Genomic DNA, 17,038 nt, shown 5'->3' on the forward strand with positions numbered 1-17,038 from the left:
AGGAAATATGTGTAGTGTTTACATCACAGTGGGAAAATGGCGGATGCAGACAAATCAAAAAACGGTCCTTGCACGTTTTTGTTTAAAAAAGCAACCAAAAAATTTTCGGGTCGAAAAAGAAAAGCTAGTGACAGTGACAAAGGTTGTTATTAGATAATATATTTGCAATTTCAACTAATCGCAGTGTGTTGATGTATATTATCTTCTGCGCCCAGATGGAAACAGCGATGAAGAATTGAGCTCTGTGGTCAGAAAGGACAAACAAACGACGAGAGTTAACCCGATGATTCAAAAGGTAAGATTGCATTTTAAATTATTACTTAAAAAATGAACATTTATTTTAGGGATAGTTTTGACATCTGGAAGCGCAGAGGCTCATAAAGTTTGTGATGGCTTCACGTGTGCTTTCCATCTAGTCCAAGATAGTAGAGAAAGAAGCTGTATCCTCAAGTGAAAGTGATGATGACAAAGAAGACAAGAAGATAACAGTTTCCTACAAGTCCAAACGGTCAGCTGTGAGTTCACATTATAACTATATTTAAGCGTTCTATCCTGCTATCTCTATAAGAGCAATAGCTATATACCACTGGTGATGAATGCTCGTACAGGTCAAGCTATAAATAATGTATTTCCCCCTGAAAATCGTACTATATATTTCATTTTGGGGTTTTATTGATTAAGTGTAAAAAAAATGACTGTCGATCAGCCCTCGGGGTGTTGAAGACTCCTTCACTTGTCGCTATGTTGCAAACAAGCATGTCCGAGATATTTGTTTTGGTCCAATTAAATATTCCTACCTAGACTGAAAGTGAATTGGCCGGTCCAAATTGTCCCTAGGTGTGACTGAGCGAGTGAGTTGTCTGTCCCTGTGTGCCCTGCGATTGGCTGGCAACCAGTTCAGGGTGTCCCCTGCCCACTGCCCGGAGATGGCTGGGATGGGCTCCAGCTCCCTCCGCGACCCTAATGAGGATAAGCGGTGTAGCTGTTGAGATGAGATGAGACTGAAAGGCAATCATTATTGTCATTTTCGATGACTGCACTCATCGCTTCATTTCTCAAAATTCTTTCCAGTCTTACCTAATGTTGCGATGTTTCATTAACATTTTGTTATACCCTGGTGGGTGGCGCGAGGTAGTTAGGGTGGGTCGGGGCGGTCCAGGGGCAAAATGATGTTGAATTATACGTTTGCATTTTTTGACAGTTCTTTATTTACTTTTATATAGCATCGTTCAGATAATTTGCTTTGTTCACCTTTGAAAAGAAACCTGAAGGTCCAGAGGACATGGGTGCAACAGCAACGTACCAACTGGACACAGAGCGCGAAAACGACGCTCAGGCCATCTTTGAGAGAAGCCAAAAGATACAAGAGGTAAATCGTGAAATGAACACATAATGATTTTTTTGATGAATTACGGATGAACCACATTGTTTCGTTTCTAGGAGCTGACTGGCAAAGAAGATGACAAGATCTACCGCGGGATCAACAACTACCAGAAATTCATCAAACCCAAAGATACTACAATGGGAAATGCATCCTCTGGTATGGTTCGGTAGGTAAACATTAATTAATTCTGCAATGGACAAAATATTTTGTGTTGTCCCTCCCGCTCCTTAGAAAAATAATCAAAATATAATAATTTGCTTACAGAACCACTAATGAAAACAACTTTTACCTGATTGTCAATTCCTTTTTCTGCAATTTGTAATTTAGAGTAAGGCAAAATAAATTGGGATACATTCTTTTGATATTTTTCCCCTGAAGCACATTTAAAGATAATTCCAAAAACGTTTGTGGCTGTCACACAATCTCAAGTAAATCTAATAAACTGACAAAATGAGTGAATAAAGCAAACGCTCCACATTGAATGTCCCTTCTCAAGGTTTCTTCATTTTCCTCATGTTGAGTTTTTCTAGTTTTTCCTTGCCCTCATCTGTGTTTTAGATCAGGGGATGGTGTAATAATAGTCTGTGGTTTGCAATAATCTGTGGTCTGTGGAGCCCTTTGAGACTCTTTATGATTAAGGGCTATACAAAAATAATATGATTTGACTCGACTGGTGGGATATATGGGATTTTATTAAAGTATTATTTTAATCAATAAATGTTAGCTAGTGAGCAGATGACTTATATTATTAAAACATTGCTTTTGCACATAGGAATATTTTCCCACATTTTTGTCAGTGTTCAATACAATTGGTAATGCCAACCTATATTAATATTAAATGGACTGCGTATATATAGCGCTTTACCAGTCACTGAGGACCTTCAAAGTGCTTTACAATACACTTTACATTTAACCCATTCACACACATTAACGAACCAATAGCAGAGTCAGCCATGGAAGGCGAATTACTTGCATATCTGAGGCATTACGGCTTTCAGTGTCTAGCATTGTCTTGCATTAATGTGCCTTTCTATCTCCAGAGGTCATGGAAAAACAAATTCAACAAATCCAAAACCTTGTTATAATTGCACATTAAACTCGATCATTTGTGAACAAAAGGAAAGGACCCATTCGAGCCCCAGAACACCTGCGTGCTACAGTCAGGTGGGATTATCAGCCCGACATCTGCAAGGATTACAAGGAGACTGGATTCTGTGGCTTCGGAGGTCAATACATTCCAGTAGTAAGAACAACAATAAAGTATTTAGACTATTTACACCTTCTGGTTCTTCTTTAAGACAGCTGCAAGTTCCTCCACGACCGATCCGACTATAAGCACGGCTGGCAGATTGAGAGGGAACTGGAGGAGGGCAGATACGGTGCCAATGGTTAGAGATGGACACAGTTGAATGTGTCAACATGACTGATATGAATAAAAAAAAACATCCATCCCCTTGCACTATAGATGAGGAAAACTACGAGGTGAGCAGTGACGAGGAGGACTTGCCATTCAAATGTTTCATCTGCCGAGAGTCATACAAGAATCCCATCATCACAAAGTAAGGGTCTCTTTTGATTTGAATATATACAGTGTCTGCATTTTGCAAACTTACATCTCTGTTTTCTCTCAAGATGCCGGCATTACTTTTGTGAATCATGTGCCCTTCAGCACTACCGCAAGTCTAAGCGCTGCTACGTGTGCAACAGTCAGACCAACGGTGTCTTTAATCCTGCCAAGGGTGAGCCACTAACATGCTTGCGCTGGAAACACCAGCTACTGTTCAGGGATTTAGCCAAAATGTACTCTTGGGTGGTTTTGTTTTCCTTCAATAATCAGGTTTTATTTTGTAATTCTTTCAACTCTAATTTAGATAAAATCACCTAAACCGGCCTGGAAGTGCTGCATTATTCTACATTAAATAACTGAAAAAAAACTTAAAAGCCCTATGTGCCTCTTCTGCTAGACCATACTCAATATATGAAAACATTTTACTCTCGGATTTCACATATGGTGTTGGTTTATGAGTAGTAGAGGTAAGACGTAAGTCTGTGTCGAGCCAGACTATAATTTCAGCCCTGGTTGGGCCTAAAATGTCAATCAGTAGGTTCAGGCCGGGCTTCTTTTTTTTTCTTAGATACATGTTTATAAAATGTTTACTAAAACAATGTGTGTTGAAAATTTTACATAAATGTTTGGATGAGTGCATTAACCCCCTGTCAGTGTCAGCCCTAGTAGCATGGGCCATAATGTGCAAGAAACACCATGATTTTATCCTTCTTTTCACAACTCAATGTGATGTTGGCATAGCAACGCTGCGGTTTTTCGAGGCCGAGTAGTTTTGGCCACAGAAGACTGGGGTCCACCAAAAAAACGAATTCGCCTCATCACAACACATACTGTGCTAAACTCTTCCAATGTTAAGTCAAAGAACTTCCTGTCTCTATTATTCACCCGTCATTGTTCTTGTCTTTGTCCCTCTCAAAGTACCACACCAGCTTGATAAGGACGTAGTGGTGCTGTGGTTTATGGCCCATATTTCACCCTGGCAAATAAACAGACGACCTTAATATTTTTCCATTAACTGTAAAAAAAAAAAAAAAAAAAAAAAAAAAAATACATCTGCAGATCCTGACCTATAAATGATCTAAATGTTCATACAGTCTTGTTTAGCATACGTTTCGTTGCTAATGACAGGCTTTAATTTGTTATCATTAATCATTTCTCCTCTTCCCAAATCCTCACAAAAATATGAAATTTCGAGTTTGCTTTGGGCTCGGTCCTGCAATTCAAGTTGATTGCTTGGGCTGGGTAGGGCTTTAATACCGGTGGGTCTGGGTTGACTGTATTTTTCTTCTAGGCCCAATCTTACCTCTCCCTAGCAGGAGTTGATTGGTAGTTATTGGTTCAGAAAAAAATGCTCACGGGCAAAACAGACTACTCTTTTACAGCGACCTTGGGTAACCTGAAAGGCGCTTCAAAGTACAATATATTATTATTATTAACTCAGTGCACTCAGGAATGCACTTAAAACTATAAAAAGTGCAAGATACAAGTTACTAATCACATGTTTGTCTTCCAGACTTGCTGGCCAAGATAGAAAAACGCAAAGCCGCCACTGACCAGCCACCATCCGAAGAAGACGACGATTGACATCTTTGCATTTTCCCATCATTGTGTATATTGTGAATAAAGTAACTTTTTAACAAGTAGATACATCAATTTTATTTGTAACATTCATGCACAACAGCGAGTAAAGGAACATGCAAACATATGTGATGAGTGAGAGGTAGAGCAATTTCTGTACAGAGCCTGAGAGGATTAGGAGGCCATTTTTAAGACAACAATGGAGGTCCACGAAAGCGAAATGGAGACAGTCGTGTCATCTCCGTGAAACATTTAAGTCAATTTATTTACAGTCAGACGCGGCTCTTCCCCGTCTACAGATATCAGAAGTCCCAGTCATCCACTTCCAGGTGGCTGAGGCCCGACTCTAGACTGGCTAGTCTCGAGGGCTGCGGCTTGGAGCTCTCACAAAGGCTGATGGGCGATGCAGGCCTCAGGAGCTCCGGGAGCGCTTCGGAAGGACGGCGCTTGATCTGAGACATGCGGACACAATTGTTATGACAGGGTGGGCAAAAAAATGGTTCAGCGTCAATTCATTACAGTGTTCATGTTCCGTTTTATTTTACAGTCATTCCTGGTATCTTTTTCTTTTTAATTACACCAGGTATGTCAACAAAAATACGAAAGCCACAAGCTATGCAGTGTATATTTTATGATGACAGGCGGACTCCAAATTTCTGAACAAGAGTTATCCCTTAGTAATTTAAGATCTGGTTTCGCTGATGAGTGCGATGACGCTTTACACTGGAGAAAAGGGATCTCCAACATTTTTCAAGATGAGAGCTACTTGTTAGTGCAAACGGAGCACAGTTTCATATACATTCCTAAAATACTAACTTGTACTACTTGCTGTTATCACCAGGTTTAATATTGTGAGTAGAAAGATAAGAAAAAGATAAAAAGTGAGAGAAGATCAAAGCAAAGATAAAAAGACAGATTGAAAGAAATAAAGATCTATTAATAGAAAGAAAGAAAAAGATGGAAAGGAAGGAAATAGAATGAAAAAAGGGAAGCGAAGAGAGATGAGCAGGTAAGTATGGTTAATTTGACAGTCAACCACCAAAAAATATAATTTTACAAGAAAATTACCCACAGGCACCAGGTTGGAGACCCTAACCCAGTGAACAACAGTGACCAGATGATGAAGGTGCTGTATCGGAGTCAGAACAGGAGGATTGTCCAGGACAGCACTGGTAACCATGTAAAACCAGTGCTGTCCTGTGTCGTGAGGGAGCAAAGCCCTACCCAAAAACCAGCCAGGAGAGGGATGGCTGCCACCAGGCTGTACTTACCCAGGACACTCCATGGCAAGTGGCAGGTTGACAACCCTGATGGTTAAGGGATCTGTGAACCGTGAATGTCAGACATGTGGACCGCCATAACTTTGAGTACTTCACAAAAAAAGAAGAGTCTCTAGGTCAGGGGTCTCAAATGTAGTGCCCACCGGCACCAGTGTATCCCCTAAAAACAGCTAAGGTGCCCGCGGACCTATTCCAAAAATAGCTCACCAGTGCTAGATCATAGTGACTTTATAGTAAAAGTGTTTTTTCCAGCGGTTGACTAATTTTATTTAACCCTACTTCCAATAATTAACCTGGTTATATCATAGTAACAACATAATAATGACAATTCGTTATTTAGGAAATTTATCTTAAATTATGTGCTCTTTGCACTAATAAGTAACAAAATTTAGCTTGAAAAAAGTTGGAAACTCCTGTTCAAGGTAAGTTGTATCTAAAACTCATACATTTTCTTTAAAATCATGCAGAGTAAATACTCTCTCCTGCCGCAAGAGAGTAATGTTCAGTTGGTATAGCGTGGAGAGTTGGTTCGGGTGTAAAACTGCATTCACTTAACAGTCAAATAAACCAGTTAAAACATTCAGTGTCAAATATGAAAACATTTTTCCCCATTGTTTGTGAATAAATGTGTTGTTTAGAAAAGGTCCCTTGTCATCCGTGATTATGGTATGTAGGGAAGTTTACTGAATGATAAAGCATAATACTGAAAAACAAAAGTAACAATTTGGAGTTGACATTCTTTTACTGATCCTGCCCACTTCAGAACAAAAAGTCTGGATTTTAAGTTTGATATCCCAGATTTACACTCTCCCCTCAATTTTTTTATACTTGCATTTAATACCCATTTTTTGTACCGGTAATCAATCTTTTTATTGGCAATATAGTAAGAAAACACAATTGGAGTGACAACCAACAATTTGCCTTTTTTAAAATGAGACAAGTCATAAATGTCAAGTCAAGTCAAGTATTTAAATGGTATGTAAAATAACTTATAATTTATTTAAGTCACAAACATTACAGTTGAAAAAAAATGTTTTTCAATTAGTTTGTGGTCAAAGCACTCAACCCATTTAATATGAAAAGCTCAGACATGTGAAGCACTTGCAGGCCAAATGAAATGATGTGGCAGACCACATTTGGCCAGCGGGCAATCAGTTTGACACATGTCATCTAGAGTGTTCCAAGTGTCTTAGAAAATCGAGATATTTTCATGTGTTCTACACACCTGTTTGAAGAAGGGATGACCTAAAAGAGCGGAGGCAGAGGGTCTGAATGAAAGAAGTAGAAAAATTATTACATTTTTTTTCCCTTGCACTTTTCGGGCTGACATACACTACCTCTTCTCCGGGTCCCTCTGAAGACACAGTTCAACAAATGCGTGGAAGTTCGCCGAGAAAATCCGGTTGTACGGGTGTCCAGATGAGGAGACAGCTGGTTCGCCATTCGAATGGCGGATCCCGCCGACGATACCGCTGCCTCCCGGCCCCTCGCAGATGCCAGAGTCGGCACCGGAGCGCGATGGTTTCATGCAAAGCTCCTCTGGCGGGATGGTGGTGGTATCTAGTAAACATGGCACGGTGCCGTTTAGCTTTTCCAGCAGCATCTGCGCAAGAGAATCCCGGAGGATCGGTTTATTTTGCTGGATTCATTTGCAGTACTTTGAGGGATTGGTTGCGGTCTCCTCTTACTTGCGTAGCAGGCATGTCCTTGAAGGGAACATGTCCGTTAGCTAGCTCACATGCTGTGATGCCCAGGCTGTAGATGTCTGAGCGAAAGTCATACCCTTGCAAGTTCTGCAAGGGGAAGATAATTATAACAGTGTGTAAAAACAATTAGAAAGGACGTTTCTTATAAAGTGGAAGACTTCACTGACATTCGCACGGCAGAATTCCAGTCAGTGCCATCACATTTTATGTAGGTGAGCAATGTATATGGTAAGTATTCCAATTTGTCAACGACGTGCGAGTTGGTTTCAGCGAAATCCTACAATTTGGAAAAAAATATTATATAAATACTATCTTTTTGTTCAAATATTTGTTCCCTGAAAGTTAGTATTCGCCCCAACTGATGTCTAGTTGGTCTGATGAAAATGCTGCCCAAATCCAGGCATTCATGATTGGATTGTTCCAACCTGATTTGGGGTACTTCTAATTGTAAGAAGTTGAGTTTAAGAGACACAAAATGTTCTGCTGTGGACCGATCGTTTTGGGACTTGTGTAAACAAATTCCAAGATCACACAACAGTAACTTCTAATGTCACTGCTTCAAATTCTGCATCAACTTAGAAGTCACTACCATTGGTGCACATTTTTGTAAATAGACAAATAGATTTATTGAGGAAAAAAGTTGTATTCAAGCGTTTTTTAATAAAAATCTGTAATTTTATGTTCTTAGAAATAATATTCACCTCTTAAGCTACTTATTTCTTTTAGTATTTTTCCATTTCTCTGCTTCTATTTTTATCTTAAATTATTTTTATTGTTTTTCAGAAAGAGAGGCATCACTACCAACTGCAACCATAGTTCATTAGTGTAGTATCAGACTGCTTTTATTTTTCAAGGCAGGCATGAGTGATGCGTTGCGCGTCCTACGCCCATAATAAAAGGTACTTGATCGCACTTAGCCGTCACGGACTACGTTTGCATGCAAACAATAAATAGATTGGCTCCAAAAAAATGGAATTACCACGTATACATGGCGTTTGCAAGAATTTTAAACTAGAAGAGTGAAGCGGGAGCAAGGTTATTACGCCACTAGTCGTTTCCATATTGAAGTTTAGACTTGATCCAGAATGATTTCATTAGCGTGTTCTACATTAGTTAAGTCTCAAGACTCGCATGCAAGACCCCTCATGATATGCCTGCCTATAATTCCTATGGTGGCCCTGTGCTGAACACCAAATTCAACCATGCTCGTTTCCTTTGCACTCATCTTTGCAAGATGTGCTCATACCCGGTTCACCAAAAGCTTAGATTTTCACTATATATGGATTCAGATTCAGATCTACTTTATTGTCATTCTAGTACACGTGTATACAGAACGAAATGTCGATACATCTGACCCGCACAGTTTCCTTGAATGTACAGATATAAGTAAAAGTTGTATTGTATTATGGCTACGTATAGTATTTTACCATAGTGCCGATAGTGCAAGAGGAGTAGCTAACCGGATGTGCAAAATGGGCAGTCAGGTTAACAAGTCAGGTAAACAGTAACATTAACACTGTAACAATAACGCTGTAAGTACAATAGTGCAGAGAGCAAATGTGCAAGGAGTGGCAAGCTATAAAGAACTGCCAGTAGTGCAAAAAGTCAGATTAGCAGCCATTTAGATTTAGGTTAACTATATGTTAGATTGACCATTTAACAGTCTAATGGCCAGGGGGACTAGACTACTGCGGAACCTGGATACAACTATGAAATTTTTGCCGTGGGCTCAGAAATTAAAACCTGGCGTGTAGAATTTATCCCTGTACTCCAAGTCTTGGGTGAGGGAAACTCTGAGTGGGCAAGAGCATTCGGATTACTCAGAAGAGTAAAAATGCACCAGTAATCGGAAAATTAAAGGAAAAATCCAACCATTGCAATTGGAATACTTGCAATCAGATTAAGACCTTCATCAGACTATTCAGTGTGTTTACATGGCTTTACATAATTGGAATACAGTTAATCCTCATTTTGCGGGGGTTACGTTAAAAAAAACGTTGAAGTAGACTGTTTCCAATTGGTTTATCGCCTGCATGTAAACTTAGCCGATAACACACAAACATCAAGCACTCCTGATGGGTTTATGCCATCAACGGTACAAAAGAGTTATTGCATGTAAATTAAATGAGAACAATTCACTTAAATGTTAGAAAACAAATCACTGAGAGGGATATGACCGTACCTGTTGCAGCACCTCAGGGCTGAGCCACGGCAGCACCTTAACACTGTTCCGGGGGAAATCATGAACCACCTTGGCCCGCTGGCCGTGTCGGATCAGGCTGAAGATGCTGCGGAGGCCGGACATGCGCACTTGGCCGTCGGCAGCAATCAGCACGTGACTGGCTTTTACGCTCCTGCAAGCAACGCATTTTGTTAAAAACTAACATATATGCTTAATCATTTAGTTTATGTTAAAGAAAAGTAGAGTTTAAAACAATGAAATGCAAGTTAAGCCAATGTTCATTAACAATCACTCAACACATTACTCTGTGAGTGTATACAATGTCTTAAACTGTGAACCACTTTGTTTATATCACACAGCATTTAAAAATAACAGAGGGCATGTAGTGGCCACTATGCACTGAAATAATTGTCCTTGAACTGACCATTGAGATAGTTGTTGGTGTTTTTAAACAGATTAAGCTTTCATCCATGTTGAATAATTCCTAAGCAGTATGCAGTTATGTGTGCATCTCAAGTGTTGCATGTTTTTCTGTCTTTGGAATCCTTTAGCATTTGTTGGAGCCCCAAAAAACCACATTTGACATTTGGGTCTTTTACAATTTATTATTATGTTTTCAATTGTACTTCCTGTTTGCACTCACTGGGGTGGCCAAACTACTGCCAGCGGGTCACATGCGACCTGCCATACGAAAATGGTAAAAATATAATGCTAGCATATGCACAAAAAAACATGCAGAACTACTAATGAAAAGGTGTTCTACTGGTGCCTTTCTTATCCCATTTGTGTGCACCCCAAAACAATATTTTTCATTGTGCTCATGACCAACAATCAAATAACTGGTTGCAGTTTTTTTGGGTTGCTTTTTTAAACAATCATTATTTTTCTTAATCAAGATATTTATCAAATGTCCCGCAATAAAAAAAACATTACTGAACCAACCCTTAGTTTTTTTTTTATAGCAAATTGTCCAACCTGAGTACTTAAAAAGGGAAGATTTTATATTACTTTTACACTTTTAAGTGTTTTAAGTGTTTTAAAAAACAATTGGATGAAATGGTCCCTTTATAAATAAGTGTACAATGAAATGAAATGAAATGAAATGAAATGATCTGCATTTTATATAGCGAAAAATTGGATATTTTTGTGTTTGCTTTTTTCCTCATGTATTGCCAAGGTATGGGATTTAATAATTTGGTACATATAAAAATTAAATGGACATGCCGTTTTCCTCCTGGCCCCTATGTAGAATTTTTAACCCAATGCGGCCCTTGTTTTTTGTTAGACCTATCTTGTCTTGCCAGGGTTCCAACAGCTTAAGGCAGGTTACATTCAAAACTTTTAAAAACTTTTTTTAAATCAAATTCAAGACAAAGTCAACAAAAAAACAAAAATTGAAACAAACAAAAGAAAAATATTTCTTGCACACGATACATCGTACCTTGTACACATTTCCTGGCTCAGCTTTTAGCCATGGAGAGAAAACGTCATCGGACCACCAATTCTTATTAAATTTACACTTTGCCATGCTCCATGCGTCTCCATTGAAAGGCACGACAACAGCCACATTATCTTTTTGATAGTTCCAATATTGTGGTCAAACGATTTTGCCATGGAAGTAAATCGGTGAGTTATTAAAGCGACAATCAATGTAAATTTGATTCATGTGTTCACATGTTGACGAGAATTGGAAAATTGGATTTAGGGCATTGTAATGCATATTAAGGCCTTAATTTTAGAATAATGAATTCAATGCCTTTTAAGACTTTTCAAGGATCTGCAGGAACCCAGTTTACTAAATTTGGCTCTAATCTGAAACATCTCAGCTGATGACAATGCATTGTAGATTGCTAGAATTGGCACGGTACACTAGCAAATGTTATCATCGATCAATTCTTTATTTGGTAAATAAAATAAACTTGTTAAAAATCAAATTATCTTTGTTTTTATTCTACACAGTCGGTCTTGATCTAAGTCGAAAGGTGCTGTTTATAAAGTGTATTACCGCTTAGTAAGCGCGCTTGCTATCGTTAATAAGGGAGGCAAAAGGCTGAGGTTCACTGGTATGTTCTTTTTATCTCCTCGATCCTTGTTTTTTCTTTTTCTTTATTGATTATACAACAACAATAGAAATTTGGTTGTGGGAACATTGTTGTTGAAACAATTGGATTTCCCCATTACAAATGTTCCATTGGTGTCCACCCAAGTACCTGTGCACATATCCCATTTGGTGAATGTACTCCAGTGCTTTCAGAACGCCGAGTAGGATGTATGCGATGGAGAGCTCGTTCATACCATCGGGAAAATACGTGCTGACGAGCTCTCTGGCTGAACCTGGGAAGAAAAAACAAAAAATGCTAATAATAACTATTGAAGTACTGTATAGCCATATTGATGCAGTGGACTTACCATACGCCATGAAGGGGGTGATGACCCACAACTCATTCTCAGCGATGAAGACGCTCTTGTAGGGCAAAATGCTGGGGTGGTGAAACAACTTTGACACGTGCAGCTCGGCCTGCGTGAGCAACACCACACCTGCTCAACCTGCTACGAGGTATCTTTCGCATACATTTCTTAAAAACAACACCGGATATTTTTCCCAGAAGATTGCAACTTTTCAAATAGATGCAGACCTGCAAGTTGGCCACCATGTCATTCGTACAGGACTCAAGGTCGATGCGTCGTATGGCCACGTGCTCCCTGGTGGGTGTGTACAGGGCTTGATTGACCGTCATCAGGTGGTCTAGGCCTTCACCTGTTGAACAGAAAATTATTTGAAACTAAAATGTTACTCCCTGCGATTGCAATTACAGCACTAGTTATAATTTTTTGTGATGCCCCCCAAAATCGTATTCTGACATCCACATGAACCGTTTTAACACTGTTTTTATCCATTGATGACAAAGCTCGATTCTTATCAGCCTGAATAGCAGTTACTAACAAAAATAAAAAGGCCCTACCGATAACAGCAAGCAGCTGATAAGCGCTGCTGTCGGGAAGGAAGCTGCCCATGGTGTCTTGACTTATAGGGGACGTCACACTTTCCCTGCTGTCCTCACGGACCTTGCAAAGACAAAGGACGTGTGATAGCTTAATTACACATGATGACATTTGTCTTATAAGAGTCAAAGACGCCGATTCTTATTTTCTTTCTAGTATTTGCCGAGGTCAAAATGATTAATAACTTATTATGATGGTTTCCTTGCAATACTTTGAGATTTTCAGTGACCAAAGTTTTTTGACAACTGATCAAATTACCTTTTTTCTTAATCAATTATGACAGATCCTGGAATAAGGCAGTAGATTATTGTGTTATAACACCTGCAATTTTCCAAGGTTGCAACACCCTTTCCCACTTCTGTTTATATGGGATACATATCACTTTCTCATTTACAGCAGAGGTCAAACCAAGGGCATTTCTGAAAAAAAGAACAATGGCCTACCACTAGTTTAAACATGGTATTCTAATTTACATGATATTTGTAAAATTGAAATAGCTAGATCCACCTGTTTTAGTCATCTGTGGGATCAGGCATTTTGAAATTTGCAATTAAAAGAAGGTGACGTCACAATGGCTCAGATGTTAGCTAACACAGAGTCATGATTCACCTGCTTTCTGATGCAGACCTGTAATGCACCTGAGCATTTGTTAATGTCATCTTAACTCAAATAAAATGTCCTGACTGATAAAAACAGGCCAAATGTGCTTGATTCATATTCTACAAAAACACAATGCTACACGTTGTGAGAAGCCCACACAGTGTAAAATTTATATGAAATAATTTGGGTTGATTTCCACTTTAAGAAAACTAGTTTTAGAATACTAGATCACTGAAAAAGGCCGGATAAAATTACATGTTTATATATGTTTTACTCATGTTTTTGTGACCTTTCTCCTGCAGTTGTGTAGAATAGTGATAACATGTTAGACCTTCTTATTTATGTTTTTATCCAGAGTAATTAAAAGCAATATTTAAGACCAATTTCTATCACATTATGTGTCTTCATATTACATTTTAAGGTATTAAAATACAATTCTGCAACATTCCTAACATGTTTGGACACCTAAAAAAAAAGAATAATTTTATACAAGATACACAGTATTAAACAGCATTCTTTCTGTTCAGGTGTTTCTAAAAAAGACAGGTCCAAGATTAGTGTGGTGTGATGTGAGGAAGTCTCTAGAACTAAATTTAGTCACTAAAACAAGATAAACCACAATGCAGTAAGGGAACATGAACGTTGATACAGTTGATTATAAACAAGTACAATCATGATGGTTGTGCCTGTGGAGGAGGTGTCCAAAAATTTACATCAGAAACGAAACCTCCCCAAAAAAAGATTTACCCACCTCACCCTATTACAAATACAATATATCTATTCGCGCAGATCAATAGGAGCACACGTGCGCATCCGAATTTCATGAGATTGCTGACATTCGAGCACCACAAAAAAAAAAAAGTGATTAGTCATGCATATCAAATAGGTGTCTTTTTGCGTGTGGTCTTTGGGCTTCTGCAGTGTCGAACCCATGCATGCACACAACAGGCAAAGAGGTTGTGGTGATGCTCTGATAAAACTTACTTCCCTGTGAGAGAGTCCCTGAGATTGCTCTGAGGTAGAAAGACCACGTCAGTGACATCAAGAAATAACCACCATCACGCATCAACACAATCCTCTTGACTAGTAAGGGCACCACTTTCCAGCCCACAATTGATTCGATCAATCAGTCATACAGAAATGTTGAAAAGGTATTGCCAGTTCTATACTTATACTGAGTAGTTGGATTCAAAGGAAGATTATTCATGAAAAAAAGTAGTACAACATTTGGAATTGTTAACATTTAATGTATGTAGAACCTCTCCCAGTTCTAGTCCCAAAGCTTTAACAGAGACACTGTGATATTTAACCACTAGATATTGCTGTATTGTGTAGTGCCACCAAAAACCAAAGCTACAAAGCAAAAAGAAAATAACAAACTATGAGGATTCAAAGTGACCAAACTGAACCATTTTCTTACCCAACTTTTTAGAGTTTTTGGTTTTATGGGCTACCCTGAGCAGCAAGATGGCAGACAGTCATTTTAGCTCCTTCTCGGTGAGCCTTGTGTTATGTACAATAAATACAAATTTCTCCATGTATTAAAAAACACGTTTACATGACAGTTTATGTATTTTTGCTTATGATTCAAATCAATAGTTTTTTTTAATAAATTGTGTGGTTTTTTTTGTAATCACCAAGAGGTGTTAAATGATACACAATGTCCCTTCAAATATTAACGTGTGATCATTTTAACAAAAAAGTAGAACCATATACCCTACTTCTGCTTTAGTGGTTGGATGATACTGCTAAAAATACCAGCAACTACATAATACTAATTAAGGTTTTATGTTGACAATCATGGATGTAGGAGATTTGAGAAAAAGTGAGGCACGTTTCGTCAACAGATATTCGAAAATAGATTTTCTTCAGCAGAAGATCAATTACTAGGTCTCTCCTGATCCCGTATTGGAGTAGGCCCATATGCAATTCAAATATACAAGTAATCTGTTCCATACTTGTGTTTGGAATACGGGTCATACTTTAACATGTCCACCACAGTATTGTTCTTTGATCATATAGGATCCGTTGTGAAAGTCACCTGTTACATCTTATACCAAAAAAAGTGTTTATTTTGAATGTATGTGGAATGTCTGTATCGGAACACTCAATTCATAAACTAGCAACCAGGTGCCGAACCGGACATTGCACAATAAATAGTGATAAAAGTTGCAAGGAAATTATGTCTTTTTTTCCCTTCGGATTTGGATCAGTTATTACCTAAGGGAGAAGGAGAGTTGTTGTTTGTTTTTAGTGCTTGTTCTCACCTCCAAACAAATCCGAATCCCGCAGGCTCTCCACACTCAGTTTCTCAGACATCCAACGCTGACAGAAAGGACAGTCGTGGACACGCAAGGAGGAAAAGAGGAAAGACGATAAGAGCATGAAGACGGGTAACTTCCACTTCACATACCTGTCAACCTGTACGGTTTTGCCGTACAAAGTACGTTTTTTATGCATTTGAAGACGTGTACGACGTACGAGGAAATCTGTACGGAAAAACGCCAATTTCTCAATGATGGGTACAATCCGGTATACACCGACCATCACGAAATGGCAAATTAATCAAGTCAAAGGAGTTCCCTGCGAAAGCCTCTATCTCGGTATCGTTTTTTTTTTTGTTGCAAACAAAGCGAGCGGTTTGATGCTACTGTGCGCATGCGTCTGCCGCCTGGGGATTTTCCAACATACATCATTCCGGGAAAAAAAAACAGTTTGTACGGGCCGTGGAGGTTGACAGGTATGACTTCATCAATGAAGTATGGTGATGTTCCAAAGAAACGCATCTCAAATAACAACGTTAGATATTATCTTCATTGAGAGATAATGATAAAAAGAAAATACTTACAAGAAAAGACATTGAACCTTTTGTTTCATCCAACGCTCTAACCACGTCCGGGAAATGCCTGTTAAATGGCATCCAAACTTTAAATCTGTCGCCATTAGTTGAAATCAAACTGAATAATATTAATTGCATCTATTTAAATAACAAAAGAGCAGTAGTGAAATATTAATCGGCTCTGCTCAATTGTCATGTTGAGATGCGCAGGTTACAGACACTAACACCCGTTAAAGTGGCATTAGCTAAACTTGCTGACGACTTTTATGGTTCATGCTCGCAAATACAATGCCTTTAAGAATATCACTCACCGTGCAAATCGTTAAATATTAGGAGAGACACAGATAAGAGAAGAATTTGTAATTGGATAACTGGATAAATCACACAACGGCATCCCCAGAGCGCCGCTGACAGCTAAATGTGTGTGTCGCACATAATTACGTCATACGAAAGAAGCTGAGAGGCGTATGTTGATGACGTAGTCTATTCTTTCAGCATCGTTAGAACTGTTTAACAGCGCTTTACGGACAACAACCAACTGGTAAAATAAGAAGAATATCCCATCCGTCTAAATTGGAAAGTTCTGACTTTTTTATCTGTGAAATGAACCTCATTATGTTACATGAAGCGTAAGAAATCTCGGGAGTCCTTAAAGGCCTCTCTTCGTGGTCTGTCGAAACAGCTAATGCTAATGCTAAGTCCAATAAAGCCGTCCTTGTGCGCTCCTTACATTAACGTTCTTGTTTATTTTTAATCCCAGCAATATGAGTAGTTTGGTTTTTCAATATAATTGTTTGAACTGGAGGTGCATTTTCTGTTGTAAAGACCTAGCTTTAGCAACCAGGCGATTCATTGCGCCTGTGTTTCAACATAATTATATAAGCGTGAAGTATTTATTA

General features: G+C 38.7%; 3 protein-coding genes across 5 annotated transcripts in view; 2 read left to right on the forward strand and 1 right to left on the reverse strand.

Annotated features, from left to right (window-relative positions):
• rnf113a (ring finger protein 113A) lies at positions 1-4,594 on the forward strand. The gene is made up of 10 exons (XM_088332107.1): positions 1-142; positions 216-295; positions 417-515; positions 1,262-1,369; positions 1,441-1,550; positions 2,504-2,610; positions 2,683-2,772; positions 2,850-2,943; positions 3,017-3,123; positions 4,465-4,594. The coding sequence occupies exons 1-10, from the start codon at positions 37-39 to the stop codon at positions 4,533-4,535; spliced, it is 972 nt and encodes a 323-aa protein (XP_088188233.1). The 5' UTR covers positions 1-36; the 3' UTR covers positions 4,536-4,594.
• strada (STE20 related adaptor alpha) lies at positions 4,593-16,606 on the reverse strand. Of its 3 annotated transcripts, XM_088332087.1 has the most exons (14): positions 16,451-16,606; positions 16,149-16,206; positions 15,568-15,625; positions 14,285-14,313; positions 12,661-12,763; positions 12,334-12,455; positions 12,107-12,215; positions 11,908-12,031; positions 9,698-9,869; positions 7,498-7,602; positions 7,147-7,412; positions 7,035-7,077; positions 5,801-5,852; positions 4,835-4,981 (listed from the first exon to the last, which is right to left on the reverse strand). In XM_088332087.1, the coding sequence occupies exons 2-13, from the start codon at positions 16,158-16,160 to the stop codon at positions 5,844-5,846; spliced, it is 1,152 nt and encodes a 383-aa protein (XP_088188213.1). In that variant the 5' UTR covers positions 16,161-16,206; positions 16,451-16,606; the 3' UTR covers positions 4,835-4,981; positions 5,801-5,843. The 3 variants fall into 3 exon arrangements, with proteins under 3 accessions (XP_088188204.1, XP_088188221.1, XP_088188213.1); XM_088332078.1 differs by lacking the exon at positions 5,801-5,852 and having other exon boundaries at positions 4,593-4,981; XM_088332095.1 differs by lacking the exons at positions 5,801-5,852; positions 14,285-14,313 and having other exon boundaries at positions 4,593-4,981; positions 16,451-16,568.
• The window catches only part of ddx42 (DEAD (Asp-Glu-Ala-Asp) box helicase 42), a 16,538-nt gene continuing 16,079 nt past the window's right edge, over positions 16,580-17,038 (forward strand). Inside the window, exon 1 of the mRNA XM_088332042.1 lies at positions 16,580-16,680. The gene's annotated coding sequence lies outside the window, so the exon portion shown is untranslated. The remainder of the gene's footprint in view (positions 16,681-17,038) is intronic.

The sequence above is a fragment of the Urocampus carinirostris genome, chromosome 1 (assembly GCF_059441175.1).
Source record: "Urocampus carinirostris isolate Australia breed hairy pipefish chromosome 1, RoL_Ucar_1.0, whole genome shotgun sequence".
In the NCBI taxonomy this organism is placed as follows: Eukaryota; Metazoa; Chordata; class Actinopteri; order Syngnathiformes; family Syngnathidae; genus Urocampus; species Urocampus carinirostris.

Excerpts from the sequence above, each read along its gene's own strand:
- rnf113a (XM_088332107.1), top strand. The coding sequence starts at position 37 with ATGGCGGATGCAGACAAATCAAAAAACGGTCCTTGCACGTTTTTGTTT. Across the intron at positions 143-215 it reads AGCTAGTGACAGTGACAAAG|ATGGAAACAGCGATGAAGAA; the intron begins GTTGTTATTAGA and ends TTCTGCGCCCAG. Across the intron at positions 2,611-2,682 it reads TGGATTCTGTGGCTTCGGAG|ACAGCTGCAAGTTCCTCCAC; the intron begins GTCAATACATTC and ends TTCTTCTTTAAG.
- strada (XM_088332078.1), bottom strand. Across the intron at positions 12,456-12,660 it reads TCAGCTGCTTGCTGTTATCG|GTGAAGGCCTAGACCACCTG; the intron begins GTAGGGCCTTTT and ends TCTGTTCAACAG. Across the intron at positions 7,413-7,497 it reads AGGACATGCCTGCTACGCAA|ATGCTGCTGGAAAAGCTAAA; the intron begins GTAAGAGGAGAC and ends TCTCTTGCGCAG.